This window comes from Pomacea canaliculata, linkage group LG13, assembly GCF_003073045.1.
Source record: "Pomacea canaliculata isolate SZHN2017 linkage group LG13, ASM307304v1, whole genome shotgun sequence".
Classification (NCBI taxonomy): domain Eukaryota; kingdom Metazoa; phylum Mollusca; class Gastropoda; order Architaenioglossa; family Ampullariidae; genus Pomacea; species Pomacea canaliculata.
Genome location: NC_037602.1, coordinates 2626010 through 2642716, shown reverse-complemented (window position 1 = coordinate 2642716; position 16707 = coordinate 2626010). Strand labels below are relative to the sequence as shown.

Sequence of the window (16707 nt, the reverse complement as noted above, 5' to 3'; positions counted from 1 at the left end):
ATTGTATAGTATCCTTACTTTTTATTTCATATTGTTTATGAGGCGATTGTCCATTTAACAGTTAAAATATTGTATTTAAAAAAAAATAGTATGCTGTTTTAACACTCAGCCAATTTTATGTGTGCATGGTATGCCAGCTATCTCTCTTTTCTTCTTTGACTCATGTGCACATTCTCACATACATTTAATTAAATATACACACATGAACACAGACACATACTGTGAAAGTATACTTACAAAATGATAATCATTTCCATCCCAAATCATCAGTATTACATTACAATGTACATCAGTGTGTTACTTTTATGTAACTTTTCACTTTTAGGTCAGTGCAAAGTTACCCGCATGAAACTGGTGGGTTTGGAGTCTGGGTATCTGTTATTCATTATTGACTCACACACACTGTGTACTATGGAAATCATTAACAATGTGTGTGTGCCTTGCTCGTGGATTCCTTTGCCATTTGAAACACAAAAGGAAGGAGATGTTTCGGACTATCAGCTCTCATCAGATGCTGTTGTTGTGCTGGATCGAAAGGCACAGCTTCTTTGTATCCTTTTCTAAAAAAAATAGTTTTTGGTGGGTACTAGTTTTTAATCTAATTGTGCTTGGTGGGGTGTCCCTTTGAGCTTAAACCAATTGAAAAAAAAATATGTAAAAATGTTTATTTGTATAGTGCTTTCCCCACAGTTGAAGGTGGGCTGAAAGCACTAGGCATGACTGTCCACAATTCATTGCATTGAATGAAGTTACAGTAATGTGGGAGAACAGTCACATGTTGTAACTGCTTGGTTAATACTTTTTTCTGTACATAAGACAATTTGTGATGTAACTTTTCTAGATCAATCTATTTAACAGCCACCTGCAGTCCTGTTGGTGAGTGCTGAGCTAGATGCACTGTGGTTGTATCTTTGTAATAATACCATATTACCAGGAAATTATGGAAGGAATATTTCCATAACCACCTTAAGTTCTTTACAGTATTCACACAGGTGAGCATATTTGTCAAGTTGATCTTGAGGCTGCTGGTCTTGTGGCAGGATCAGCCATCAGTGGAGGTGGTGGTGGTGGGGATGAAAGAGGTGGCAATGCATACCTCATCTTGTGGGGCATATCTCCAGACATTCAAACATTAATGTGGCTAGACTCTAATGGAATCATCCATTGCATAGACCTAGAAAAATATGTCAGTAGTAGGCCTGACAAAATTAACCTTTTGAAAGATGTCTCTCGTGTTTCTTTTGGTCTTGGTCACCATTCTTTGTTACAAACCTGCACAAAAGGGTCCATAAGGTGGAGGGTCCTGCTGGCAAGTATCCATCGTGAGAGAATCAGATCTCCTGCAGGAATTTGGTCTTCTGAAAAGCTGGTTTCAACAGCGACGAGTGCAAAAACTGTCTACAGGGAGACGCGGGTCACAGGATTCAGGGACAAGACCAGCGATCAGCTTGGGTTGCAAAAAAGTCAGGTCGTTGTTGACAGCATAATGTGCTACAGTTTACCTCCAGGAAACCTGCTACAAGTTGGATACAAAGTGACTGGTTCTCAATGCACCTCGTCTACAATTCAGATGACACTGCAGTCAGGTGTTAATACCGATGAGAAAGCCATTTGCTTGGTATGCATGTCCTCCAAAATGGTATACTTTCATGGGTGAGCATTTTGTGGCATATTTTCAGTTACGGTATTGTGACATTTGTTTTATTTATTGTTTGTTCAAGAGTGCTTGCTTTTACTTTTAATTGTTTTACTTATGTTACTTTTTCCCTTGTATTGTTTAGTTTCTTTTATATGGGAATATAAGGAATACTGTGTGAGATTTGGGCATGTCTTTGTTAGCTGACCTGGTGTGTCAGGGTTTTTATTCTCTTGGACCAGAAGGCAATTCTGATTTTGTCATGGATGACTGCTTTTTAAGTTAAACTGTATGAAGGCAGCTTTTGTTGTAAGACTCATTAAAATTCTTTTCTTCGTTATTCAAGGTTACCAGCCAACCATCATGCAGTATTTGGGCGGAATGCAGATGAGCCACTTTTAATTCTTTCCCCTGATGATCTAACTCTTCTGGTTCCTTCTGGAACACAGCAGGAAGATATTGTTAGCCAGGTCAGCTGTTACATAATTTGTGGATATTGCCTACATATTGTTTTCTTTAACTCATTCAATACAGACAAAAGCGACATGATTGAACCTTTAGAATGGTAGTAGTGGCATGAAATGGGATGTATGTATTCCAATATTTACACCTATTAACCTGCAATAAAGACAACTATCATTGATGCACTATTTTAAAGAGCATTTTTTAAAAACATTTAAGTGATGTAATTTGCAAGAAATATAATTTTTGTTGTTAAATTTAAATGAAGTATGGTAACTGCATGGAATAGAGAGAGCTGTCATCAAAGTAGGTTACTAGGTAGAAATTAACAAAATTATTTGCACAATATATACAAATATAAAGTGGCAAACAATTAAATATTTTTATTAGAATATACATTAGACTTCAAATCTTACTTGCTGTTGTCCTTTTCGGCTGTTGAAATATAAATCCATGTCCAATTGAGTAACTGGCAACCATCTCAAACATGGCTCTTGAGCAACTTACTCATTACCTGCTTTCAAATATAATAAAATACTTGATTGGTTCCCTATTTTAGCACTTTAAGGGAAGTAATTCATAGTAAAACAATCCCTGAAGAGGCCAGCACTTTCCCTTATATGTTCATTTATTTACACACAACATGTTTTGTGACACTACCCAGTTCACATTACACACTGTAGCAGCGGTCCTCACTGCTGTAGAAACAAATCATATATAAAGCTTTTGTTTGAAACATAGGTGTGTATATAAATTAAGCAACCTCATCAAGATACATGTTTGCAAGACAAAATTTCTTTTAGTTCTCTTAGTTCTTGTTTTTTCTAAAGAGGATTATAAATGGCAGAACTGACTATCTTCAGTCAATAAATTCTTTAGAAATTAACTGACAGATTAAAGTAAAGAGAATACATGTTACAGATGGATTGATGAGTAGAGGCTTTTAAGGTAAAACCAGATGTCACAGTCTGTAGCAATAGAAGAGTGAAAAGCGAATAAAGTTCTAGAGTAACTGATTTTGTAAGTTCATAGAATGTGTTCCTTTGAGTGGTACATCAAGAAGCAGTACTGTATGAGGTAACTAACAAAGACAAGGTAGTAGGAACTCGTGAGGTGTTTTGGATGCAGGTTTGTACGAAAGCTGAAAGGGAAAGACTTAATAGACCTTTAGCCCCAGAAACTTGCATCATTATTTTATAATACATTGTTTTTAGATGATGACCTACAGTGGAAGTCAGTGGATGGAACATCTGTGCCAGATGAATGAGTGGAGTAGTTCTAGCATTCCTTTGCATGCACTGGAGGTGGGACTTCAGCAGCGCCAACTTGATACTGTCAGTTTATTTCTCCACAACAAAGAATCATGTGAGTGGATGCCTAATGTTCATTTCGGAAGCATTCATTCATTATTTTATTCCTTAAGTTGTTTTGCCTAAAACTGTCTCAAAATTGTCTCTTTTTCTTTCCTGATTATTTAAGTCTTTAAACATCCAGGAGATCTTTGAGGTCAGAACTTTCAAGATAGTTAACTGCAAATCTATTAGCTTAAACTTGTAAAGCAAATGGTTAGCTTTTGTCTTGGCAAACATTTTGTTTCACAGTTTATCCAAGTGCATTTTAGAGTAGAGGTTAATCCAGATGTAAGTTTTTACTGCTCTTGATGTGTTAGATGCAATGTAAAACAAAGAAAGCTTGGAGCAATATGAGACCATTATCACTGCAAGATTTTGTGATGTCTAAATATGAGAGCGTTTTTCCTGTTGAAATTAGACTAAGACTGTTATTTAACAATTATGAATTGTTTAAGTTTCTTACACTCTAGAAGAAGAAAAACACTTAACTTCAGAGGCCATATTCATGCAGTGAAGGTTAAGTTGTTGCCCAATGGTGAAATGGGAAAGTCAAGTCTCCAAAAGGCGGCCCGGTGGCGCAACGGTTAGCACTGTTAGCGCCTGTCACCAATACAGTGAAGGTTGGCTGCCCTGAGTTCATTTCTCGTCTCGGGCATGCTGTTCTTTCTCTGCACGTGGCATCTGTTTACAGGGCTGGTTGCCCTCCGCCAAGGACGGTCCCAAGCCCGGCTGAAAAAGGAGGAGGGTTGGGCGTGGGGCCAGCACCCCCACCCCGTAAAACAAATCCTTGCTACCAAAACATCGACAACAGTTAAGACTGTAGTCGATGGCCTATGCCCCAGGAGGGGCGAAGGGCCTAAAAAAAAAAGTCTCCAAAACTATGATTCACTTCTCAGGCCCCACAGATATTGCTTACCACAGGGAACCTTTTTCCTTCGCTGTAACTACTGTTTGGGTAAATCCACATTCATCTGGATGGCTCTTTCTAACTACAGAGACAAGACGCTTGAATTTCTTTGTTTTGCCCTTGAACAATAACTTACCCTTACTTTATTAAGAATATGGCCTTAGAACAAATGCTTCTTTCCAGGTACATATAAAGTGTACAATTAGCCACAAGTATCAATTTGAAAATATCTTGTACATGTGTCTGCTTGCATTTATATACAAGTTGATATGACCTAATGAAAATATAGCATTTAAAAGATAAAAAGTGCTTTTTTTCCAGTATTTTCTGCTAAGAAGGCCCAAGTCCTCCAAGGCAGAATATCCACTGGTCAGATTTTGCCACTTCCAGCCCAGAGAAGTTGCTCACATACTAGTTCTGTTATGGAGCTTGTTCCTGCCCTTGACCTCTTCATCAGAGCCATTAGTGGAGACATGGCAGGTTTAGCCACATCACATGATTTCTGCCTTCGTCTCTTTAACTGCTGCATGGAGTTTTTCCAGAACTTATTGAAGGATGGACTTGCTCTCCAGTCAGACCTTGGGGTCACAGAGGAAGAGAGAGCTGAGGAGCAGAATCTGACAGAAGCCTTGTCCATAGTTATAGACTACATCTCGCAGCTGAGAAATGTTGCACACACCATCGAACTGAAGAGAAAAAGTTTGGGGAGAGCTGTGACAGACAGATCAATGAGCTCATCATCGGCCACAGGAAAGGGAGTACCTGAAGAACCTGGAGTCAGTGTTGAAAACAAAGAGGTGTTTATAACTGGCATGCACTTTGCACACAGACATAAGCTTATTAAATCTTAATGTCTGTTCCAACATTTGTGTCCACAAGTTTACAAATATAATCACAGATAACTTTCTTTATATTCTCCTTGTACTAAAATCTTCAGAAAAACTGTATGTGAACTGTGTTTATTTAAAGCAATATGTCTTTTCAAATTACTTTTTATGTTAAATAATTTGCTCAAAGGTCCTGCCCATGCTTTGTGTGCTGTATGTCGAACAGGATTTGACACAGAAAGGATTCGGTAACATTGCTATGCCATTAGCACAGGCTTATCTTGGCAATCTGTCTGATGACTGCAGTCAGCAGTGGCCTGAACTTCTGAAAACTGGGCTTCAAGTGGCGTGGAGACACCTACATCAGAGAAACATAAGTGATGCCCAGTCTGTTCTCAGCAACATGGTGAGAAAGATGTCTCCTTTAGTCAGATAATTGTTTTGAGTGAGAACACTCAGATGCTTCATCACTGTAACAGTAATTAATTACACTGCATTTGATTATGAATGACATACTATGATCTTGTGTTTACCGTGTTCACTCTCTTCGTTTTGTTTTATTCATTGCAGGGTCTAAATGTGGCCACAACCTTATGGAAAATGAGCCAGTTCACAACAGACAGGCAGTTGCAGCAGTACATCATTCACCAGCTGCAGACAGCTTCAGCCCTGCCCTCAAAGAACCTTTATCTTGTGGAGCTTTTACAGAATCTTTACAAAGCCTACCCCTCTTCTACCATTGCTGACTGCATGAAGGAAAAACAAGACATGCTTGGGTACAGATTTGTCTCACTTCATTCAGAATATTTGATGAAAAAAGAATGTCAGGCTTTGGTGAACAAAGGCTTTAAAGGACTTGTGGGGAGCAAAATCTTTTCTTGATGATTGGGTAAACCTCAGTGGAAATTCTTTTCCCAAATATTAATGAATACCTTCCATTCTCAAGATATACACCTAAAATATCACCATGTGCAAAATATTATAGAAATAAAAGTGCTGAATTATGCTAGGCTTAATTAAGAAAGATTCCCAGCTTTCCTATTGGTTAAAGCCTTACAACATAAAACTATCTGTGCATTATCCTGATATCTGTGTTATTGTACATCAGCCCATTGTGGTCAGCAGCAAATCCCATAGCAGCCTTTCTGAGTCCAGTCAGCAGTCAAGTTGTGACCAAAGTGAGAGACCTGGCCAGTAACACAGAGGGTCAGATGTCTGAAAGTCATGTGGGCCCATACTGTGTTGTAGCCTTGCTTTGGCTACAGCAGTGGGATGAAGAAACAAAAGATAAAGTACTGCTGGATGCAAAAATACTGAATGGAGGTACATTTAGAAATATCCTCTTGTTCAATTATCAACTTTCTTATAGTTTATGACACACTTAAATCTTTAATCTCATAGAAATGCTTTCGTAGTTTCAAAATGTGTTCTTTTTATAATTTTTTTTTTTGTATAGTTTTTGTAAAATGTGTTTCACTATTTCAGTTGTTGAGATGTTTGGAGGCCATTTCTAAATGACTTCACAATGTATATTCTTTAGTTGTTAGGCAGTAAGAGAATATATTAAGAATGAGATGAATTTTTTTAAACTGCATTATCTGAATTTTCAGAGACAAGCTTAGCAACAAGAAGCTCACTTCGAAATCTTTGGAAGTTTTGGCTGGGGCGGAATAATGCTCATGAAGCTATCAAAGTCCTGGATGCAGCTGTGAGCACAGAGCAAGCTGCAAATTTCCTTGAGGAGTACATTCAAGATCTCAGCTCCAGTGCCAACTTTGTCCAGAGTCATATCAAAAGGCATATACTTAGGTAAAAATTGTGTTGTAAGAGTTCTGGATCCTTGTTGCGGAATTACATTGAAGGATTGGTAGTTTATCTCTTCCCACCCTTCTTTTCCAGTTTTTGGAGTAACAGTGCACATTACATATTTATATTTTGGTTGAGTTATATGTGTAGTCTGCTTATAAACCATTTTGAATACATTTTGGCTTTAGTCCATGACATTAAGCTTGCCTAAACGTCTTTGTCGTTAAGAATGGCTACTGACACTTAACAGTGTGTGAAAATATTATATTGTAAGTAGCTATAAGTCTGCATCATTTTTAGAGCCTGTCTTTCCTACAGTTTCAGCCTAAATTTTTCTCTCAACAAAGACAACACCTCTCTTTCTCTCAATTCCCCCTCCTTACACACCCTCTCTCTGTATCTTACAGAGTATCTTATACATTAATTGCTGCCATATGCACTGTCTCTCTCATATGTGAATGCACATGCATGCACACACACACACATGCATACAAAGTATCTTACATGTTTTCAGGGAGAACTTTTAAACCCACTGTCTGAGGTATTTTTGTTTTAATTTTGTTTGTTGTCTCCTAACATTTTCTTTCCAAAACCTATACAGGCAGAGAAGCAGCCAGTTTGTGCATGTATTGCACACCCTACAGTTGTGTATTGAGGACCAGGTTAGCCTTTTGGAAGGTCTGTTTCATGTGCCACACCCACTGCATGGCTGCTTGCCTGAGATCATGCAGACATTCCATCGGCAGTTTGCAGAGTACTGCACCAGTCATGGCTTTATTGTGCCCTTATGGCAGTACTGTTCCATTCATGAGTGAGTGCTTTCTCTGTACAGACTGTTTGATACTGATTGAAAAAAAAGATGATCTATTGATAATAAGGTCCTGTTCATCTTCTCTTTACATATGATGTTATTCTGTTTTGCTTCAGTCTAACCTTTTTAATGGTATAGTGTTGCTAGATTAGTTTTATGTTAAACAAGTAAACTAGACTTAGGGATAATGGATAGGTTTGGCATAAATCTCCATGATATATTTCTAATACAAGACATAAGGCCTTGTGGGATTGATAGGTTCCTTTTTCTGGATTTACAGGCTGGATGTGGAAATCTTGTTGCCAGAAGATAGTAGTAATGCTGCTTCATGGTTTATGCCTTTTGTTTGTCTTCACTCTTTCATCAGACAGCCATATGGTATGTTAGAAATATGCATACAGTTTTGGTGTTAAAGTGTATGTATATGTGCACTCAAATAAGTCCATATGTGCACATTCTTATGTGCCCATGTATGCATCTTTTGTGTTTAAGTGTGGAGATGTGGGGTGGGGGTGCATACAGCAACATGTAAGTCACATTGTGACTGTGTGTATGAATTTGTCACTATGTGTGCGCAGGCAGGTGAAGTGAAAAATTTAGAATTAGTATATGGTATTATTTTCCTTGATTAATTTTGTTCTTTAATCCTTGGATCAGACCCTAGCAAAATGTTTGCTGCCAGCCTTAGTGTAGCACGTGTTCACTGGAAATCTGATGACTGGACAGTAGCTCAGCTTCTAAAAGAGGGTCACACTACAGCTGCAATTGCAAGCATGGCATATCTACCTGAGGTGAGCATTGCACAGGTAAACCAACCTGCAGAACTATTGTGGCTTTATGGTTGCCTGAATCGGTGCCATTCACATACATTTGCATGTGTGTGTGTTTTATATTTATACAACCAAGCAAACATAGCTTAGTATTATAATATTTTTGTTTTAACTTTTGCATTATGTTATGGTTATCATACCACCAGCTTTGCCTATTTTGTAAAGCTGTAAAAGCTATAGCGAGTTTGAAACCGAAAGGTAGTAGCACTGGGTCAGCTTGTCCTTCAGTTATCTGGTGTTATTTAAGGATCTCTTAAAGTGTGGTTCAAAACATATGGAAGGAAAGGCTAATCACAAAGTTCATTCAGTATTTGACTCTAAAGAAGTGACATCTCTTTTCATACAACCCACCTGGAATCAAAGTTATAAAACAAGGGCAAGATGTTGCTCTGGGTCAACATGGGGATCTCAAGGAAAAGTGTCATTTCCAAAGTTATAAAGTGGTGTCCTGACCCTGCAGATGATGTTTTGCTCTGGAGCTATAGTTATAAATTGATTTGCAAATATGTCCGGAGGTAAAAAAAAACATGAAGTAGTTTCCATGGAGTCTGGACATTGAATTGTTACTACCAAAATAAAACGGCCCCAGATAATGCAAAACTCTACTTTGAGGGTGAGCTCTTCCAATAACCCCCAGTAGCACTCTTATGTAAACATTCCTGCAACTTGACTTCCATCTTTTAGTAGTCATTCCACCTGGAGTGCCTCATATCTTGCACAGCAGAAATACCATTTGTCTTATGTCCAGGGACAAGAGGGAGAAGCATTTTGCGGGGTCATGCCAGACCTTCTCAAGTCATCTCTGCAGAGATTCCCGAAGCTGCTGGCAGCCCTTTTGCCCCCAAGTGCAGACAACTCCCATTTTGACATAAGCTTATACCAGCTGCTTGAGGTAAATTGCAACTAATGGACATGATTCTGGATTTTTTTTTGTTTGGCTACCATTTAACAGTGTTCTTATCTTTTCTTCACAGTATCCATCTTACAGCTATCTTTTTTGGCTTGCTTTTTTAAAATAGGTGACACTTTTTTAGTAATTTATGTTGTGCAGACACTGCTTGTATATAAACACATAAGTACTAGTTTTCTTTTATTTAGCATGCAATCTCTTTGAAAATCCATTTCTTCACACACACACACATAAATAAAATGAACATATCCCACCCCTATGAGCAAGTTTATGGCGCTTGACAAAGAGTAATACATTCAAAGAACATGCAAACATGTCTATAGAATGCCATATGTGATGATGAAAGCTATAGCCAGCAGCTGCTCCCAGCTTGCTCTATTCATTTGAAAAACTGTAATTCAGGCTTCAGATGGTCCTATTCACACCCCAGTTGCAGTCATAGAACATTAAATATGTGCGAATCTTTTTTTTTCTGCTCATATATATATATAGAGAGAGAGCACTATCAAAGGTATTTGTGGCAGAAATGAAAATCTCAGAACATATCTTTGAACCATACCACATAAATTATTAGGGTCAGCAATTTTATATTCATATTACCCCATCATGGGAAGATAAAAAGCAGACAAGCTTCCTAGGAGATTTAAGCTTCTGAACAGAAATGTTATGCCTGCTTTAAATCTACTGGCACTTTTTTCATAGTCCTTTAATTTGGTTATTTGTCCATCTTCATACATCATCCCCCTGATTTTGGTGCTGTCTTATCAAAGGGAATTTAAAGAGATGCTGATAAGGGAAGAATTTTGAAAATTGTAATTGTACAGCATCAGGGGGAATGAGACATCATCCAAAGAAATTTTCTTTTTGTTTTTAAAGCATGCCTTTATTTTAACTATTGTTATAGGGGAATACACCTTTGGATTCACGAAGACTCTTTGGATGGCAGTCAACACACACCAAAGCTGCAGAAGGTAGATACATCTTACCTGCAATGACTGACATGACTTACACAACTACAGCTTATGTTTAGATTAGAATACAGCAGAAACCAAACCAAGGTTTATATTGTGAGAGGGAAGTAAAATGTTGGTGATATCTGGTTATGGTAATATCCTTCAGGAAAAAGTACAGCAGAATCTATAGTCTGAGAGCCAAATTATTCCTTGGTTTGACTTTGAGCTTACACTCACAGAGTGCAAGTATTTCATTTTGTATATCTTAATTTGAAGTTAAGGATAACAGAAGCATACAGCTGAATAGGAGAAGTTTCCTTGACATCTACTCAAAATCTAAATTCTTTTTTGGCAGTACACCACCATGCAAATTGTCAGAGACGATCTTGAAATAGATTGTAGCCAATGATGTTGCATTTGCGGTAGATGTACCATAGGTTGGCAGGGATCACATACCACCATCAACATATTTTATATGTATTTTGATGTTGAGGTTGTGTGTGAGTTGAAAAGTTTGAGCATATTTTGTGATGATGCCAGACTTGGTAAAAAGGTTGGCATCTTGTCATTGGATTTAAAATTTGTGCTGTATTCTTATAAAATATGATTTTTTTATTTCAGAGAGTGTGCGCTTTCTCCCATACTTTTCCCATGGAGAACTTGTCAGGCGCTTTGCTGCCAATGAGAAATTAAATTTCTCTTACTATTTGAAACGTGGCCGCCCCACTTACGCTTTTTTAGCCTTTCTAGCAGATGAAATTGATCAAGGAACAACAACTCTGTCACAGAAAAGGTAAAAAAATTAGGTTAGTTTATTCTTTGTTACTCCTCGAGGAGCACAAGTTTGTTCATCACAGTTTTAAATGAAAGAATAGCTGTGTATTAAGATCTTACAAATGGTGATAGGAGATAAACTATATGTAAATAGGCGGCTCATTTAGAGTTTTAATATGCGATCTAGGTTTTCATGTATTTCATGTATCACTACTGTTGCAGACTTCACATGGCATGTGGAGTGGCACTGTGGCTGGCCGTGAAACATTTTCACAGTCCACAGATCTCCAGTGCCTGTGTTGCCTTTGTGGAGATGATGGGTCGGGACAGCATTGTTCTTCGTGCATACATCAGTGCAGGAGAAATTTTACGGGCCCGAAACCTTCACAGCATCTCGGGTCCAGTTGAGAAGAGGAAAGAGCAACTGCTTGCTTGCGAGCAAGATGTTGGTGAGGTGCTACATGTCTTGTGCGTCTTGCAAATTAGAACAACATCAGCAGATTTTCCCCTGTAACTATAGACTAACCGTGCTGCATCTGGTAATTTTCTGTTATTCTCCCGATATTTCTTTGTTCATCATGGATTTTATACCCCCCCCCCCTCCACAGCTTCAGTTGACTTTAGCAGTGTTTGTTTACAGTGTATCTTGCTTGTGTTCTCAGTAACTTGTCTACCATGCTTGTCTAATACAGCTGTCTGTTTCTATTGGAAGGAATTAAAAAAGGACCAAATTTCATATACAGTATTAGGAACACCAGATTAAGTTATGTTAAATGTTGGAGTCCTTATAGGGGGAAAAAAATGTTCATTCCCTCCCCTCTTTATGGTTTGTCTTCAGTTGCTTTACTTCAGTCTTGCTTAAAGAGCAAACATCGCCATGGACGTCAGCTGGTTGCTAGTTTAGAAGAAGCAGTATCTGATGACATTCGGCGAGAGGGATTGAATAGGTATGATACAGTAGTGATTGTCATACATAATAATAACTGAATTTGTACAGTGCAGGTGCCTGTGTGGAGGTGAGCTCAATGTACTATGCACAAGACTACCAACAAACCGACAGCTTACCACACCACAAAGAATTACAAGCAACAACACACAGATGACACCACATTAAATGTGAATAAAGTTCATGAATGGACAAAGATAAGAAATTGAGAACTGAGCAGAGGATTTTGGGGGATTATGAAAAGTCTTAAAGAGGTGGGTTTAAGGCTGGACTTGAAAGGTTCAAGTTTGGAAAGGGGCAGAGAATTCCAGATGGTGGGGCTGGAAAAGGAGAAAGAGAATCTGCCAAATTTCTCTTATCTGATGCATGTGTCATGCATTTTTTCTGAAATATTTTTGTTTTATCGGAGAATTTTAGCCTGCCCAGACAGGAAGAACTTATCGCATTGGATTATCCTGCCAGCATACCTTGGCAGCCATTTCATTTAAAAAAAAATTAAAAAATTTGAAGTTAATTTCGTTCTTGTTGTAGGATATGCACACACATATACGCACACAGATGCAAGTTAAATTTCTGATTTCTTCAGCACTGGAGTAGAAGCAGCACTGAAGTGGACACTCGTCATGTTGATTTGTCGTCATCTTCGTCTGCCGATGTCTACACGTTTCCTTGAGGGTTGTGCCAAAGAAGACTGCTGGTTACCATTTGTGTGGTTTGCCCAACTACACCAGTTTCCCAAGACACAGGTGAGAAGTGGTTTAATACAGAGAAAAAGCTTTAAAGGCTTTTACGTATTCACAGGCGATACATTTCTTGAAATTATGATTTTTAAAAAGTTTTTTGGGGGGTTTCAGTCAGCAGCAACTTTAACACTGCATCCATAATATTGAAAAGTAGTGGTATACCATCCATTTTAATGAAAGTGTAATGCCTTATTATATGTAAATAATATGAAGATGTAATGCAATATAATAATTATTTTATTTATGTAATAATTATTGTGTATATAGTGAAGGCACATTGTTTACAAAACTGATATTCTTTAAATTTCTATCTACAGCTGCAGAACATTTTGCATCAATTCCCAAGTCGTCATGTGCGAGACCATCTTTATTATGTCATTGCCAATGCCAATACCAACACTGCCACTGTATCTATGCCAGACGTGAAAGCTGTTTTAACCGGAGGCTTAGCATCTGGCAGCCATGACCTAAGAAGTTCCCTCTATGCCAGAATTGGTGTGCATGCAGAGAGAGGTTAGCACTTTCACAATTGTTGTAATATATGTAGGTCCTTATGCAATATTTATTTTGTCTTACCTTTTGGCAGCTATCATTGAAGTAACCTTTATAGTATGGACTTATTGTTTTTGAATAGTTTCCCTACTAACAAGCAATGTGCTGGGCATAAACTATACGTGTTTACTTTCTTAAGAAGTTACAAAATGAAAAGTTGGTTAAAATGTGCAAGAGGATATATATGATCTTCTTAGTTTTTAAGTTTAACATACGACAAACAGAAAGTATCCCACCTTTTTAATTTTGTTTGCAGTTATTTTAGTTGCAGTCATGTCACACTTCTTTGGGTTCTAATAAATAAAAATTACTTCCATTATGAGGAAGCAGAAGTCATGAATCTTAACATTTCACTAGCCATCTGTATAGGTGTGCTAAAGTTAAAATTCTGTTTTATTCTGACAGAGTTAACAGTTACATTTTAATACTTTGTGTTTATTTGTAAATGCATGCAGAACAGAAATGTTGTCTTTTAAAAATAGCAGTACAACTTAAAACAAACATGTAGAAATTGGCTCTAGGACATCATGAAGAGTGATGTCCCTTTACCAAACTGGCTAGAGGGTGACTGCTCTCCCTCACTTTTTATATTTGCCTGTTGATTTTCATGAAGTTTTGTGCCTAGTGTTCATCAGTACATCTGTTACAATAGTTGGTATGTTCCTAAATGGATTTCTGTGCCTGCACCACTTTTCATCTTTTCATAGGTCATTTTATTTCTATTGTCACATCTATGCCATCTTGCCATTACTTAGATTTTAGATCTGTCCATTAGCATTTTCGACTTCAAATTATGATTACATTTCTGCAGCTGCTTCACAAAGTTTTTATGTCGAGCTATCACAGCAAGCTTTTCATGCATTACAGGCAAGTCTGCAATGACTAATATCATGTATTTTCTGGAAGCTCAGCTTACATTGACCATTAGCATGTTGCTGTTTGAGTTGTGTTGATGCAACGATATTTCTAAATGCAAAAGTTGGGCCACTGCACCGAAGATTGCAAGTTGAGCTTCCATACAAATGTCATGATAACTTTCAGATATTTTCAGATGCAGAACTTTTTTGACTTATCGAAGATTCCATGTAATGACAAGGCTGTACTCACCGCATCTACTCAGTGTGCCTTTTCATATCTATCCTTCTGTTGTCTTCCTTTTATCATGACTGGTCAGCACAGAGAGTGCTAACTTTCTTGATCATGATGCTGTGCATTACAGATGCACAAATTAAATTAGGAGGACTTTATAGTTCTTAATGTATGAATATTTTCAGAATATTCCAGCAGTGATGAAGATGATGAATCAGGAGCAGACAGCACTGATGAACCATTTCGCAGCACCTCTCATATGCCAGCAGATGATGGTTAGAGTTTTGCGATTGTTTTTTCAACTCATTCAGTCTGGATGAAAAGGAATGCCATTGAACATTTAGAACACTAGTGGAGGCACAAAGTAGGATGTGCTCCAATATTTACACTATTAAGCTATAAAGACAAACATTATGGACACACCATTTTAAAGAGCATTTTTTAAACCATCTAAACAATGTGATTTGCGAAAAAATATAGTCTTTGTTTTCTTGTACTAAATTCAAATGAAAGATGGTAACTGTATGGAATAGAGAGATCTCTTGTTGCGAAAGCAGGTTATGAGGCAGAAGTCAAAAGAATTATTTACATAATATATACAAACATAAAGAGCCAAACAGTGAAATATTACAGTATATGTTAACCTTCAACTATTATTTACTATTGTCATTTTTGGCTGTTAAAGTGCAAATTCTTGTCAAATTGAGTAGCCAGTGACTGTCTCAAGCATGGTTCTTTACCAACTGACTCAGCTCCTTAAGGGGAGTAATTCATAGTAAAACAATACCCGAAGAAGCCAATAGATTCTTCCCTTATATATGCATTTATTTACACACATCGTGATGTGTTTTGGGACACTACCCAATTCACATTACTGTGTTAGAAACACAATGTAACTTTAAAATATTCAATGCTGCAGAAGTGAATTGTGTAGAATTTGTTAAATTTGTACTCACTTATTTTTTTTACAGTTTTTTTTAGAGCATGCACAGTAAAAGTCTTGGCTTACATCTCTTATTCTTCTTTCACATCACTGTGTGTAAGCTTGCTCATTGCAACCATTACAGTTATAATTGGAACTTTCCATGGATAGTCTTAAAGAATTAGGGGAAAGAATCCTTCATATTTCTCTTTGACAAATTTTCTTTTTTTGTTATAGATATATTACTCAAATCTTTAGAAACAGTAATTTACTTTTGTCCAAAAAATGAGACTGAAACATTTAAAATGAAAGTTTGGCATGGTTATCTTTTTATTGTTATTCCAGACATAGACGTCACTGAAGATTCGGCTGCTTCTGATGTTTTCCGAGTTATCTTTGCTGCCTTAGCAACCTCGGATCCCTGGAAGTCTCTTCTAATGCATGCTGTTGTATTACGCAATCCACTGTTTGCTGAGCTGGCAGCTTGCTGTGTGAGTAAAGTAAACTTGGTCACCAACCCCATGTTATGACTGTCAGTATGAGAGGTCATGTAAATTAAAGAAAGTCATATAACTTTTAAAGGTTTTTAACAATTTTCATGCACAATTGACTCGAAGAGAGACTTGTGGACACAACTATATCTTTTATGTTTGTATATAAAAAAAGCAGTTTAAGATGGGAAACAAAATTTTTGTTGTATGCATATTTGATGCATAAATACATGTAGACCCAACTATATACATAAAATCATTTTTTATGTTCATAAAAGAAGCATAGTATTTTGGCAAACAAAATTTGTAGTCTCCAAGTTTGCTTATTGCGGTCCTAAATGTAGCAATGAGTAATTATTTGTTTAAATTTTTTTGTAGGGTGCTTCTTTGCTGCAGTCACTGTGTACCTGGCTGGTAGCTATGCTGGCACCCCAGGAACATGCTTCATTTGTAGAGGCTCATGGGAAGGTGGCTGTGCAATGGAAATTGGCACAGCTAGATCAGCTGATTGAGTTGTATCTGCAGAGTCATGCAGAAAGCACCCTGGCCACAGCTTTCTTTATATTTCAGCCGGTGAGCGAAAAACTTTGTTTGAAACATGGTGTGCATTTTAGATATTTAAAAATTGTAATAATAGAATTTCATTATTTTTCGTTCCTTTCACTTTGCTTTATTACTTCAATGTCTTACTTGAAA

At 37.4% G+C, this 16707-nt stretch overlaps 1 protein-coding gene across 1 annotated transcript in view; it reads left to right on the top strand.

Annotated features, from left to right (window-relative positions):
• Nucleotides 1–16707, top strand: part of LOC112554352 (spatacsin-like) — a 30313-nt gene that overhangs the window by 1052 nt on the left and 12554 nt on the right. Inside the window, exons 3-24 of the mRNA XM_025222094.1 lie at nt 326–550; nt 972–1653; nt 1983–2106; nt 3313–3463; nt 4679–5154; nt 5411–5590; nt 5755–5960; nt 6293–6507; nt 6795–6993; nt 7592–7801; nt 8082–8179; nt 8459–8592; nt 9380–9523; nt 10446–10512; nt 11116–11287; nt 11491–11717; nt 12107–12215; nt 12801–12960; nt 13275–13470; nt 14784–14873; nt 15866–16011; nt 16390–16584. Of these exons, the coding sequence (XP_025077879.1) occupies nt 326–550; nt 972–1653; nt 1983–2106; nt 3313–3463; nt 4679–5154; nt 5411–5590; nt 5755–5960; nt 6293–6507; nt 6795–6993; nt 7592–7801; nt 8082–8179; nt 8459–8592; nt 9380–9523; nt 10446–10512; nt 11116–11287; nt 11491–11717; nt 12107–12215; nt 12801–12960; nt 13275–13470; nt 14784–14873; nt 15866–16011; nt 16390–16584 (4406 nt within the window). The remainder of the gene's footprint in view (nt 1–325; nt 551–971; nt 1654–1982; nt 2107–3312; nt 3464–4678; nt 5155–5410; nt 5591–5754; nt 5961–6292; nt 6508–6794; nt 6994–7591; nt 7802–8081; nt 8180–8458; nt 8593–9379; nt 9524–10445; nt 10513–11115; nt 11288–11490; nt 11718–12106; nt 12216–12800; nt 12961–13274; nt 13471–14783; nt 14874–15865; nt 16012–16389; nt 16585–16707) is intronic.